The sequence below is a fragment of the Periplaneta americana genome, chromosome 12, assembly GCF_040183065.1.
Source record: "Periplaneta americana isolate PAMFEO1 chromosome 12, P.americana_PAMFEO1_priV1, whole genome shotgun sequence".
NCBI lineage: Eukaryota > Metazoa > Arthropoda > Insecta > Blattodea > Blattidae > Periplaneta > Periplaneta americana.
The window spans coordinates 85823961-85839567 of record NC_091128.1 but is presented as its reverse complement, the minus strand read 5'-3'; the positions used below and the strand labels follow the sequence as shown (position 1 = coordinate 85839567).

The 15607-nt window shown below is 36.9% G+C and overlaps 1 protein-coding gene across 3 annotated transcripts in view; it reads right to left on the bottom strand.

The window, feature by feature from the left end:
• Positions 1-15607, bottom strand: part of LOC138710650 (cilia- and flagella-associated protein 298) — a 429392-nt gene that overhangs the window by 110640 nt on the left and 303145 nt on the right. The window contains exon 2 of one of the 3 annotated variants that reach the window (XM_069841688.1): positions 4546-5617. The exons of the other annotated variants lie outside the window; for them this stretch is intronic. Within the exon in view, the coding sequence (XP_069697789.1) occupies positions 4546-5546 (1001 nt within the window). The 5' untranslated portion in view covers positions 5547-5617. The remainder of the gene's footprint in view (positions 1-4545; positions 5618-15607) is intronic. 3 annotated transcript variants of the gene reach the window in all.

The following is a 15607-nucleotide window of genomic DNA, read 5'->3' as shown; positions in this document are numbered from 1 at the left end:
AAACGGTTCGTTAGTGAACTGATTGAAAACCTTTTGATGCGATTATACCAGTGATTTCCAACTCGCTGACTTGTGACTTTCGAGCACTTTCCCTTCAAGAAACTGTGGCACAAAACAAAATCCGAGCGCATCAAGGAAAGTAACACTGTCGCTCTCCAAGATCGAACAAAAAGTGTTCGTGAAATGTCAGATTAATATAAAGCAAACTATTGCATATAATAATAATAATAATAATAATAATAATAATAATAATAATAATAATAATAAAAACAACAACAACAATAATAATAATAATAATAATAACAACAACGTACAAAGCTGTATTAGTATTCAATTTCAAGGGAGTTTGCAACATTTTCATTATAAGGCCAGTAATGAACGTCATTAACATTCTGGCTTAATTTTCCATAATTTTACATAAGAAATTATTAATTATTGCAACTGAAATCGGACTATCAGTCGTGTGAAGATTTTATATATTATTATACTTTTATTTTGGTGCATTATCAGCCTTCCAAGCAACCTTCAACCTGAAAGACCAGAAGTTTCCTCCTTCCCTTAGATCAGTGGTGACCCACTCGTTTTCTTTCTGCAAGAGCAATCTTCGCTGGTCATGAGCAATATGTGGGAGCACATCATCCCAATGCTTGCAATGCCATTCAATGCTTGAGAGTGAACACAGTGCTTCCTAAGAGCAGCTGATTTAATCAACACTGCCTTCGACGATTCCTTTCACCTCTGCTTACGAAAGTCCTCTCCCCGGATTTATGTTCAGAGATTTCCGTCTCTTAGCATGGTAAATCAATTACTTGTAAATCTATCTTCCTTATATGTTTAATACGATAACGGAAACGTTGTTGTTGTTTAGTCAACTGTCCGAAGACAGGTCTGAACCTCATAAGTGATATCAACAAGACACCACTTATGGGGCTACTAGGCCAGGAGATAATAGGGTAGACTGGCCAGTTTCTTTCCTTCTCCATTACATACATCGCTGTCTAGCTACATATTACACTAATCAGACTTCAAATGCATACAAACAATTGTTCTTTCTCTGACACATATCGTCAAGTGAGATGTACTGCCTGATAATAGATGTACAGTTCCCCCAAAAAAAAAGAATGAGGCAACGGAATATTCCAAGTCCCAGATACAAGACGCTGCGCATGATCGAAGGCTCGGAGCCCATATACACAAGATAACGCGTAATTCAGTTATTTAAATTCAATCTGTTTTGTTTGTTGTTGGAACGTGTTCCGAAACTTGCATGCAAAACTGCACAAAATGTATATGTGTTGTAAAAATAGATAAATATATATATAAAAATCGTGCAGTAACATTGAAATTTGGGCCATCATGGCGAGATTGACATGCCTCACAGAAGAGAGACCTGTCGTCTCGATTCAATAGCTCAGTCGCCTAAAGCTTCGTGTCATGCGGAAGGGAGCAGGTTCGAACCCTATACACGCGAGTTCGCTTTTTTTAATTTCCTTAATAACGTTAAAAATGAGTTTTACAATGGGATTAAGCGGCTGATCGCGGTCTTCGATAAGTGTTAATGGTCACAGATAATACAAAATTAAAAATTATATTAAAAAATTAATGAATGCGTTAATTTCTAAAAATATATATTAAAAAGGCGTGACTGCGACATATTTTAACAAAACATAATTATTAGATGTCATTACAAATAGAATAATTTTTTTAAATAATAACAATGAAATTTAGGATGTTTTAACAAGCATTAAGAAGTATCAATAATAATTCTATTTGAATACTAACCGTATGAGCCACCGGGACGAGTGGCGACACAAATGTTTATCCAGCCGTTTGGTCTCACCGCCGGCAGGTGCCGATCCAAAATACTGAAAAACAATACTATATCACGACAAGGACCAAGACAGCAATCATGAAAGTGACCACGACAAGTACAACAAGGACCACGATAAAGATCAGGACAACGCAAGGTACTTGTCATGGTCAATGTCGTGATCCCTGTCTTACGTCATGTCTTGGTCATTGTCGTGATTCGTGTTTGAGCCTTATCGATTTTTTCGTTCAGCTCATCGTGGTGCTTACTGTGGTCCTTGTTGTCTGTTGTGGTCCTTACGTTTATTCTTGATGTCTTTGTCATGATCTTAATCGTTGTCCTTGTCTTTGTCATGGTTCTTAACGCGATTTTTGTTGTCCATATTGTGGTCCTTATCATGGTACTTTTTGAAACGCTGTCTTTCTTGTCTTTGTCATGGTCCTTATCATAGTCTTAGTCCTTATTGTGGGGTCTTGGTTCTTATCGCGGTTCTTTTGTGGCCCTTGTGATCCATATCATGGTCCTTATAGTGATCCTTACAGTCTATGTCGTGATCCTTATGGTGGTCCTTATTGTGATCTTTATTGTGGCGCTTGTCGTGGCCCATGTCGTGATTCTTGTCGTCGTCCTTGTCTGTCTTTTTCCTTGTCGTAGTCCTTATAATAGTAGTTGCTGTTGTCTTTGCCATTATCCTTATCGTGGTTCTTGTTCTCTTTCTCACAGTCCATATCATGGTCCTAGTTAATACTTATCGTGGTCCTTATCTTTGTCCTTGTTATCTTTCTCGAGATCTTTGTGATATTTGTCACTGCTCTACATTTATCATTTCATTAAAAACATTTTTCTCCCTACGATGAGGTGACTTTTTGCCACACGGTTACTTTCATATTTTCATAAGAGATAAAAGATCATGGGACGTAATCAGAGACCTGTACCAGAAATAGACATTTTGACTGATGTGTATTTTGGAATATGGTGAAAATACGCATGCATTGCTAGAGGTTTCCCTGCATGGTTACGTCGATATCGTGCGAAACGCGCTATAGAACTTAGACTTTCGGATCACCAAGAGTCGTCCCATTCCTTTCTTGGGGAACTGTATATATCATCGAGAACCTCAATCAGAGGCACGAAAAACGTTAAAGGATTACATTTCATCAAAAGCACCAGCTACTATTTTATTTTCTCAGTAGGTTCACAGCAATTAATTAAATGAAATTCTAAAATGTTACTTCATTTGCTATATCGATGGTGTTGAACAGCAACCTCGTATGTCAAAAGAATGAACAAAATGAGATTTAACTTTATCTTCATAAAAAAGTCTTTCCGAAATTTCTGCAAACATATCTTACGTCAAGACATGGATACAAACTTTACAAGAAGATATTTAAATACTCTCTTATGTCATATATTTGTTCGTTATCAAGATATTAAAATGTTTTTTTTCGATCTCCTGTAAAATTGAATATTTTGACATACGAGGTTACTGATCAACACCATCGATATGCAAAATTTTACATTTGTTTCTTCTACAGTCAACTGTTCTTTATGTTGTATTTAACATCGACTTTCACACTGTTACATGGACTGTGTTACAATGATACTTAAATCAGATAAGCGAATAAAAATGCGTCGCATAAATTTCATGAAAATATTACTAAAGGAAAAGAATATCCAATAAAAACAAAACATTGCAGAATATTAATGATTAAATTATATTCTCGAACTACATTTAATTTTATGTTATTTCTGCCACGACCCCATGAAATTCGATGTTAAATATAACAGAAATAAAAAATAATTTACTGTAGAAGAAACAAATTTAAAATATTGAAGCAAATGAACTTAGATTCTAGACTTTTATTTAATTGAGATATTCGTCATATCATGGGATCGACAGAGAGGTGCAGACGGCTGTCAAACGGTGGTTCCAATCCCAGGCGGCTACCTTCCTCGTACAAGGATACAAAAATTGATCCCATGACAAAAATGTCGCAATTCCAGTGGGGGATATGTTGACAAATAGCGGAATAATTGCTGTATCTGTTTCAATAAATCTTTCCATGCAATTGTGCTATTTTTATGTGAACGGCTCCAGGGAAAATGACTTTCTGGACGGCCTCGTAATTGCGGCCGAGCGGCCAAAATTTATATAAGCACTTCTGACATTAACATGGTGGAAGAAAAAAAGATAACTTTTTTATCTGCCTCCCCCCATCAGAATGTATGTCAGTGACAACGAGAGAAACGACTTATGTCATACATTATTCAGTTGGAAATCACTGGAATATGTCGACACGACAAAAATTATGTAACTCTGTTCAATTCATACCTATTGTTTTCTAGCAGAAGTAGATCAATGGAATATTGTTCTATGTACCGGTAACATACTAATACAGAATGTGCCTCAATTTATTACTCTTACGAGAAAAGACAACAACAATGAAAAGTCTACTGAAGTGATCCAATGTGACAATACAGTTTGATTAGTGGAACCCTGTTACTGATTGGACTTTATGGAGAAAACCCACAACCTCGTTTAACAGTGAGAAGTTTTGAGATACAATACTGAATTTAATGGCAAATGTTTCAAATGAAGGCAAATGGAACTTTCTGTGCTGGATTCAAAGAAGCCCTAGTTCTATTTTCTGAATATGGTCTACAACTAATAATTCCATAGAGACATTTACTTAGATCTGCGTGCAGTAGTGAGCGAACAAGAGACCTGCACTCACCCAGGTATGGAGTTTGAGTTGGCGATGACGGGGACGGCATCCGCTACACTCTCTCTGCTCATCTCGTCTGCCATCGCCACTTTGAGCTGGTGCCCGAAGCTCGCGAGATCCTCCCTGAAGATCTCGCTGCCCGGCGTGATGGCGCCGCTCGTGAGAGGCGGCACCGGCGTCACGCCGTTCTCGGCGGCGTCTCCCTCCACCGTCTCCCCGGCCGCATTCACGAGGGCCTCCTCGTCGTCGTCGTTGTAGATCTTGAAGTAGGCGAAGGTCAGGTAGATGACGGAGATGATGAAGGACGGGATGGGGATGGCCATCGCGTATACGAGATTCATATACACTTGCCACATGTCCAGCTCGCTCATCACCAGCCCCGGATCCACCTTGCTGTAGTAGCACGAGAAGTTGGTCCCCGGTTCACTGTACATCTTGACGAAGATGCTGCAGTTGAGCATGGGCGGGTAGCCGCAACCCTTCACGTTGGGGAACAGCTTCGCCTGGGTATAATACCACTCCGAGTCGTTCCCCATGAGTCCCGTGGGCTCTGGCTCCTGCAGGGCGATCTCCTCGTCCTCGCTCGAGTAGTCGTAGTCGCGGATAGCTCTCTTGGACCGCAGATATTCGTGGAGCTCCGCCACGATGTCCTCATCCGTCCCCTCGTCCTCCCCAGCATTCCCTTCCTCGCCTTCCTCCTGCTTAACTGGCGGCAGAATTTTGTAGTTGACCCGAATCTGCGTGCACTCGTACACCTCCTTGGTGCAGCCCTCTCTACAGGAGCTCCACGTGCAATTGGACGCGCCATGCCTCGTTTCGGTATGTACCGTCTGGCAAAGGGCGGCCACAGGGTCGAACTGCATGAAGATGGTCGTGAAGGCCGGATCGATGACGAAAGGCACCAGGAAGAGGAAGGCGAAGAGGCTGAAAGTGCCAAGGAGGATGAAGAAAGCGGTGGTGTAGAACAACAGTTTCTGCGCCAAAGTCTGCTCAATCTCCGGCTCATCCATGGCGCACGCGCGTTAGACCGCCCGCATCGCACCCTACCTCCATCTATAAGTCATCGTGCTTTGAATGCACCCTGCAAGACCCAAGTCTTCGCGTCACAACACACACCAAGGATATGGGGAAAAGTGGCAACTACCATAATACTACTACAGTTCTGCAAGCTTCGAGTGGCCGCCATGTGATTTTCGTTTATATGTAATTCCTGTGAAACTCTTTAAAGATTTAAGGTTTTCACCACACGAAAATTAAGATTCTATGTCAATTTCTATTGCTACTTCGTAGCACTAAAATGTGGCGCTACGAGTCCTTCCAAGGGCAAGATGTTCACAATCAGTCCTGCTAATATGGCTTAATTGTTTTAAATACAATGGAGACAGGCTTTCGCACTGTTTCACAAAATTTGGCGACTTTTGAGTCTTAATAAGAACCCTCAGCCGACAGCTATCACTTGCAATGTTATGTTGGTTGGGTAGTTTGCTAATGCCGAATTCTCGAAGACTATGTCATTGGCTTTTCTAAACTAATCTTGAATATTCAATTTTCAGTCTCAGCACTTCGAACTAATGAGTCAAATGATTCTGGACGGGTGAGATAATTATGAATCGACAGTTTCCACTCTCTCAATCAGAGCTCTATCAAGAGTTGATATAAAGCAATTACGGGACTTATCACATAATTTTGACCCATCTGCGCCGTAGCCTCATCCATTAAGGCAACATGCCTTAACTCATGTTACGGAATGAACGCTGGTTCGAGTCCTCATGGGGAATGAACTTTCTTATGATATTTTGGTCAGTATATGAGACAGATACTCCGTGAGCATCGTGATGAATTCGGAGGGAGCTGCAATAGACAATGAAATCCGGTTACGAAAACTAGCTATAACGGCTGTAGGATCATCGCGCTGAACACACGTTACCCCTGTACTGGTTGAATGGTCGTTCACCTCTGCTGAGACATGTGGATGTGAAGTCAGCAGTAGACTGGTCAGTCTTGGCCCTTCACGGACTGTCGCGCCATGGATTTATCATTACCCAGAAACAAATAGTAAGTTACATTTTCTTCAAGCAGTAGGAATATCACATGTAGACAACACTTTACTTCCTCACGCAATGAAGGAACACACTGATTTTCACCTACCAATTGCTACACCATCGAGGAACGTATGTTATGACCGAAACTTGCATGTAACTAACAACGAAATTGGAAAGCATCGCCGTACCCAGGAGACTATTTCAACGCTTACCGGTACATTAGCAAAATTAAACCAGCGAACTGGTAAACGATGCGCCAATGCAAACCAATACAGTATCCGTATTTCTATGTGGTGAAAAATATTCAAATTGTGAACGACTAATCCACGAACCAATATGGTGGTCACTCAAAACTGAAATGAAAGTGTAGTTGTGGTGCTGTCACTCGCACATGTTTGCCACTTCTCCCCATGAATCACATATTCGTCCACTCGTCACTGCAGTACCGACAGACATCGGCTTCCTCTAGTCAGCAACAAACTGAAGTTCATTGACTCAATTTAATATACTGCATAACATTTTGCAAATTATTCACATTTTGAGATGGACTTCAATATAAAAATTTCAACATAATTTCTGATAAAAATTGGCCACTAAATATTCTTAAGCAGTTATATAAAACTGTGTGACACGTTTCATGCACGGGTCCTATTCTCATCGACCTCTTTCTTATAGCATGCTTAAATCGTTCCATAGCTACAATGTCGCTAATTAACCAGCATATTTTATATGCAATAAAGATATTTCAAATAAACGTTTACTTCCCTAGAAGGAAAAAATATGCTTCATAAACAGAGATCTTGTAACACTATTAATTAATAATGTATATCCGTAATGTCATTGTTTTCTTACAAAGTATTACGCATTTCTTTATTGAATATTACAATTCGGCACTTCAAAGTGTGTGCAGAAAATTTCCATAAGGTACTATCATGGTTATAGGCCTAAATAAATATAGTGACTACTTTATCCTGATTTCGGTGATTAAAATGATTTAATTTCGGTGAATATTTCTTAAAAAAAACAGTAATTTCGCACTTATTTCGCATCCCAAAAAAAACTTAAAAAATAAAATTTTTAAATTCTTATTGAAACAATCCCTTTCAAACTAACAGAAAATGATTTCAGTCATTAATTCAATTCATAATTCAATTTCAACTGAGGGGTTTACGGCATTGTTGTGGGAAAGAGAAATAACCATTGTCTGCTTGCAATGCTCCTTGGAAGTAGTTCCTGAAACTATGTGTACATCGTTGCCACATGCATGTAACGTTGAACGATGAAATGAGTAAAAATGTTCTAGTATATGTTATAACGAATAAAATTTTCACTTTTATTTCGAAGAAGAAAGTCACTTTTCGTGTAAATTCTGTTTTTTGTTGATTGTCGTGATTATGAAGTAATTTCGTGGATTTCAATCAATTTCGCAAAAATTCGCGGATATATTTCGCTTAATTTTGCTTTTCATTAAGTGATTTGCATTCTCCATGCAAAAAAAAAATAAGTTTTTAACACATTTCGCGTACATCGTTAACACAAAATAAATCACATCTCTATCAATAAGAGATTAAGAAATACAAGTTAAAATGGAAACTGAGGAGTAGCGTATGACGAATGCATTTTTACGCTTTCACGGTGAAAGTTATCAGAAATAAACTTTTGGTAATCCTCAGTGTCTTGGAATTTTACATTTCCAACGTTTCGGAATTGCATACAAGTTCCATCATTAGGACAAGTAAATATAACCAGAAGGGTCGTCTACTCTGTAGGAATCCTTACGTCTGGCTACCCCAGGCAGCCCCTCTGACCATACCTATCTGACCTGATGATGGAACCTACATGTAGCTCCGAAACACTGAAAACGTTCAATTCCAAGACAATGTGGAATATCCCAAAAGTTTATTTCTGAAGGATATGAAGTATTCACTTAGAACATTGATGAGCTATTTCAATAGCCTACACGTAAAAGTCAAGGATATGTAGGCGAGAATAAAAGCAGCAAAATAATTCAGTTATTACAGCTCATCTTGAAGTGTGGATTAAGTCGACGCGCTACTACAGTTTTCATTGTATGTTCTTCAGAATTTTACATCAGATACTGTAGATATTGCTAAAATAATCTACGTGTGCGTAACTTATCAAATTTTTATGTTCAAAAATGTGCCCAAAAATGTATTTTCTATTTCAATAATTTTTATTTTAGTAAAAATTTAACTGTCTCTCACATTTTCTAAAAGTTTAAATTTAATCTAAGAGAATTTATGGTCCTCCACTATAGAGAATGTTGACAGATCTACTACTATATTGAAATGCAAGTTTCCTGCATATGGTTAGAACCAATAGAAGATCGCTACAACGTATATCGCTGTCCCATACGAGGGAGAAATGGAGGTAGAGTTAGACAAAGAGAGGGATGGAAAACAGTTCCCTGTTGCGTTGCCGCTCGAACACTGCTCTACAACCTGCGAGTTTAAATAAGTGTACAGAAGAAACAATGAGCTAAAATTACGTTCTTTTTTCGGATGTACTTACAAATGCATTCTCTTTAAACCTGACAATCTAATGGACTTCAGAATAAACTATCTCTGAGCAGCGATACTCTTTGACTGCACTCCTCTGATTAGCAGGAGCCGTGAAGCAATGGAAGGTCATATGCAGGTTTCTCACCATGTATAGGTAGAAAAATGTACAGGATGCAAAGATTTCATATTTCTTATTAACGTTTCTCATCTGCTTGTAATACCCGTAAAACCAAGTTTTGATATACAGACAATAAATCGCCGTAAAACTTGCAAAGATAAGTTGAAGTTGCTGGTCTCCCTACTATATCAATGTGTTTTATAAACAAAGAAGTACACAAATTCTTCCACTTTACAAGTTTAAGCCTTTCCGTAAGCGCATACATCAAAAACTATTTTGTATTGATTTACACAATGTTACAGACTTTTATCACTGGATATAGAAACTCAGTTAAAGCCCTAATTTCCCCAAATTTCATTGAACCAGTGACGCTTAATTCAAAAGCTAGGGACAATTTAATACCGGAATATTAAATACAGGTCCTTAAACAACTCGACAGCATCGACATGTAGAACATCACCACTTGGACTGTAGCGGATTAAGATTCATGACGCGAGACTACGCTAGGGGCGCAGGTTCCAATCCTACTTGAGTCAATTACAGAGTTGCATTTTGTCAGATTTCCAACTGTAAAATAATCGGGTAATCCCATTACTAGAGCTCGGATTTCATTCAGCAAAATATTGGAAAGAGGTTAGAAATATATAGAATATAGCTGAAGTTTGATGTAATGAGCTCTGAGCGGACACTCCCAACTGGGATATCAAAGCAACAGTCGTCCTGCTTGTTTGAGTGAGCGTCGCAAGAGCTTCCCGTTTGATTTAATCAATGTATACTGTTATTTATTGTAACAGAGATACGTGAACAGTGAATAGTTTTGTTAAATACAGATGTGTATTTAATTTTTGTATTTTTTAAAAGTCGGTGAACCAATTACTAGTTTTTTTACATATAGCCCTATATACTTATACAATATACTTAACTTTATTTCAATCGGTAATTACGTATGGAATTATAGGATGGGGGTAGCTTATTTAAAACCAATTTTAATCCACTTTATTTATTACAGAAGAAAATAATTAAAATATATCTTCATAAACCTAATGATTTTCCATCTCAAAATTGTTTTTAGACTTTAATGTTCTTAAAATAAGACAAATTTATTATATTGTATTAATAAAATTCATACATAAAAATCGAAATAATTTTGTATTGTACTCTCATAGTTATGAAACAAAAGGTATGAATTCTTTAAGATTGTTCGAACCAAAATGCCACACTGCTACAGTATTTAATCATTGTAGTAACTTAGGCCCAAGAATACATAACAAATTTATATTTAAATATCCTAATCTTGTCAATTCTAATAGTCCTAGTATTCAATTTAAAAAGTTATGTATGGATTTTATAAAAATTGAAAAACTGTAAATTTAAATTTATATATTCTTATTGCGTAGTAGACATAAGACAATTTGTATTATATACATCTTAATTTCAATTCAGGAATCCGCCCTTGAGCACGAGTTCTACTCTTTCAGGGGCGAAATAAATATACAGAGTGGGCCTCCAATAGCGTGTGAAATATTTCAGATGTGAACAAAACGACAATTACAAGTTAAATTACATCGAAAGAGACGTCTGATACACGTAATGCATTTTTTGTACAATAAATAATTTTAAAGACATTATAGTCCACTTTCTTTTTTTAAATGGAAACCAATTATGTTTCGTACTGCAAATGATGTGTTAGCTCTAATAGCAACTGGCTACTTTAATAATTGTCTGAATGTCACCGGTAAGAGTAAACATAAGCAATGTCTGACCAAGGATCGAACAGAAGGAGAAAATTCTGGTTAGAGTTATGCGTCAATTAAATCACAGTCACAATGTGTTGTGCATTTTGATACTGTGGAAATGTTGCTCATGGTTAAGTAAGACATAAAAGCTGTGTAAAATAAAAAATAAACACATTCTCATAAAACAGAACACAAAATCTCCTGTGTGCAATCAGATTTTTCGCGTATGTCTTATCGCTCAATTGTCCAGTATAGAACTGAAGACATAAGGGTTGCATTGGGTAGTGTAGAGTACTATAGGCGTGTTCGATCTTCAATTAAGTCAACATTATAAAGAAGGGTACGTCAGACATAGTTTATGTTTACTCTTACCGGTGATACTCAAACAGTGAATAAAGTAGTTAGTTGTTATTAGACAGAGCTAACGCAATATTTGCAATACGAAACTTAGTTGGTTCCCATTTAAAAAAATAAAGTTGACTCTAATATCTCGAAAATTATATCATGTACAAAAAAAAAAAAACAATACGTGTATCAGATGTCCCCTTCGATGTAATTTAACTTCATATTGTCGGTTTGTGTATATCTGAAATATTTCACACGCTATCGGAGGTGAAAGAGTTAAGTGGGCAGCCCTGTATACACAAGTATATAATTAATACATTTATTTTGTAATTGTTTTAACTATTTGAACCAATGGCTAGTTTTGTTATATAAAGAAATGTATCTAATTTATTTATTTTGTAATGCTGTATTTTTAAGTAAATGAATAAATGACTAGTTTTGTTTCACATAGAAATGTTTTAATTTATGTACTTATTTATCATTTTAATACATTAAGTTTTGTCTGTTAAGTTCTACATGTGCAATCTAAAGTTAAATTTATTACAAAAGGAAAATGTTTCACTGCCTTACAAGGTTCTTCCCCTGACTGTACCTGTAGGGAAGAGAGCAGTGTCTCAGAAACTGATTGCGAATGTGCACCGTTTGTATTTCTTTCAAGTTCAAATACATATGCTGTACAGTTATAGCCCCACCAACTTCTTATTACCGATTGGAGATGAGGTAGCCGCTGTCGCTACAAACAGGAAACATGCAACGAGCTCTGTAGTTCGGACTCCTGCCGTCGGTAATCGGAACTTGGCTGGCCTATAACAGTAGCAAGTAGGATTAAGAAAAACAGAGCTCTATCCGGGACAAATACTCTGACTCTTATCGCCAAAAACGTCGTTAATAAATCGATTAGGAAGCTTCAAAACCAATACGTTTGTTGTGGGAGACTTGCAAATATAATTTTGAACCTAACTTTATTAATGATAACATCAATGGCAAAGTATAAATAAGCAAGATTCTTGGAAAGAAATTTTCCCTGCTCTCTCAGTAAGGTATATTTATGTACAGTGCAACCGACACAATGATTATCAGCTACATTATAGCATGTGTGCACATGGTGTCCTGAATGGAGAATACTCTAATCGGTGGATTGATCACTGCGGTATAGTGAGACCATTAGACCTATTTTCTATGGGGAATTGTAAAGAATGTTACGTATGTATGAGGGTATTCCGGCAACACTAGAAAACATGCAGCCATGCATTATTGATGAGTTTGCGTCCATTCAGCAGGCAGCATTAGAACAATAGAGGCTTTTATTCACCCAGCAGTTGGATTTGTTCAATCTGCCAATGGTCACCATTTCAAGCCAATGTATCATTTATTCATTGTACTTAATTATTTTGTAGTGCATTGCTGTACCACAGGCAGTTTGCTTGCACAGCTTTGTTTCTTAGGGTTCAAATAAATATCATTACATTAATAGACCTTATGACAATTTTTAACATTTCTTGAAGAGATCAAATATAATATTCTATAAAAATTACGCCACTTAAAAATGATGTCACAAACATATTTATAGAGTTACAAGAACTGTGTCAATTAAATCGAATTTAGTTTTAGAAAAAAAAATAAATTTTATTTACAACATTTTCTCATCTTATATAATTATGAAAGCTACTCTAACAAAGTAGAGAAGACAAATGCGGTATTCTTTGTCTAATTCTAGAAGCTGTACGACCCACGCTTTAGTTCTCTACTGTTTCTCGTGGAACAATCCAGACAAAAATCGTTTCAGACGATTTCTAGAAAACAAATTATTTTGTTCTACTTCTAATGAACAAAATGAAATATTTTAATTTCCGAGAAAGAAATAATAAACCATCTCGTATATAAGTAAAATATCAACAAAACCTGACTAATATCTTAGAATTGTTGAGCTACTGTTAAAATTTTCGTTATAAGGACTGCTGAAAGCTCATTTCTATCAACATTTCCAATGATTTCTATTATCAATTCTTCTGCCAGTCATCCGCGATAAGAGTAACTTACTTCGAACAAGCATTTCATTTCCAATTCGTTTAATAATTTGAAGCAGGAAACACCTAGGGATGCAATAATTATCTAAGCTCTCAGACATTCAAAAGTGTGTGGGAGATGGGTTGCGCGAAGTCTCACAGTCGAACAAAAATCTCGAAGAAAAGTAATTTCTTCTGAATTGTTGGCACGTTTTAAAGCTGAATGGAAGGTCTTTTTGTCACAAATCGTAACAGGTGGTGAAACCAGGGTCCAAAACTTTGAGTCGGAAACGAGAACTTGGCTGCGTAACCAAAGCAAGGACTGGAACAGACGAGGTATACATGTTCTTCTTTCTGGATGGCGTAAGGCCACGGAAGGTGGAGATTAGGTGAAAAAATCGGGTGGTTAGAAAAAAATATTATTTTATAATATGTTTAATTTTCATTTTTCTGGATTAGAAATTTACTGAGAAAATGTGGGGCATTACTTACTGGATATAGTAATAATAATAGAAGGCAAAATGTTGCGATGGTACAATGGATTCCATTAATGCCGTCTCGTTCTTTAGTCGTGTTGACAACAAAACTATGTCTTTTACTCCCATCCCTGCCGTGCACGTGAGGCTTGACTCGCCTGTATTGTGTATTGCGGTTTGCAGTGGTGTTCATGATAGAATAATAGAGACTCCGTCATCACTAGGGCTAAGAATTGTATGCCGTTACATTGCGCTTCATGCGCCTCTGACTTTAGGTACCAGTACGTAATTGCATTGGGGTGGAGGATTTCAGTGTGTTTCGTTCAGCAGTGAACTTTAGTTGATCGGTTACATTACGACCGAATACTGCTATTCGTAACAGGCAACATTCAACGTCCTGTAAAGAAGAATAACAGCAAGATGCCGAGAACGAAATTTGTGACTTAATTTCAAATGAGGAAATTTGTAATAATGATACACATTGAGATAAATAATGCTTATGTAAAATATTTCAAATATTCCCCCCATTGTTTCTGCAGAAGAAGAACGAAGTTTCTCTAGATATAAGGCTGTGTTTTCTAGCTACAGGTAATCATTTTCCTTTGAAAATTTGAAAATGTGGTTTGTTATTCACTGCAACAATATATGAAATAAAAAATTATATAAAACAAAAAAGGTAAATACACTATCAGATTAACATGGTGAAATAATAAGGCTGATATTAGTCAATGTTATATTAGGTGTATTTTCTACAGACATAAAATAGCATGTAGTCAATGATATTGTGACGAAACTGAATACTTGGAACATGAACTAGGAAAAAATATAGCAAACAAGATGAAAAAAAAATACTGGATAAACATTATGGATATTTAGCTCTATGTAAAATTTGTGACAATTTCAAATGAAGAAATTTATTAATAATGGTGCAGATTTTGAGGTAGATAATGCTTGTATAAAATATTTCAAATGTGCCCCCATTGTTTCTGCAGAAGTGGAACGAAGTTTTTCTGGATATAAGACTGTTTTCTAGCACCAGGTAATCATTCTCCTTTGAAAATTTGAAAATGTAGTTTGTTATTCACTGCAACAATATATGAAATGAAAAGTTATGTAAAACAAAAACGTAATACACCATCATTTTAACATACTTACTTACTTACAAATGGGTTTTAGGGAACCCGAAGGTTCATTGCCGCCCTCACATAAGCCCGCCATTGGTTCCTATCCTGTGCAAGATTAATCCAGCCTCTATCATCATACCCCACCTCCCTCAAATCCATTTTAATATTATCCTCCCATCTACGTCTCGGCCTCCCTAAAGGTCTTTTTCCCTCCGGTCTCCCAACTAACACTCTATATGCATTTCTGGATTCGCCCATACGTGTCATCATTTTAACATAGTGAAATAAAAAGGCTGATACTTGTCAATGTTATATTAGGTGTATTTTCTACAGACAGAAAATAAAATGTCTTTAAAATAATGCAAATGTTCTTTAACAAAGAAAATTACGTCTTTAAATTCTTCTTTAACAGACAGTTGTGTTTCGAAGTCAAAGGAATGACTTTCAACCAACCAAATGTTGAGGACTAACTTATCGTGATAAGCATGAGTTCAAACGAACAAAAGACACTGCGTTAACTCACCCTAACTCTGAGATATACTCGAAGTCAGAGGCGCACGAAGAGCACTGGTAGTATAACGGCATATACTCGGTGTTCAGTTCAAAGTATGTCATGACTCGCTGTATGTCGTCATGTAGCTAGCCGATGAGCCTAGAGAATTCAATCTTCCTACATCTCCGCAAAGGCATATTACCTATATG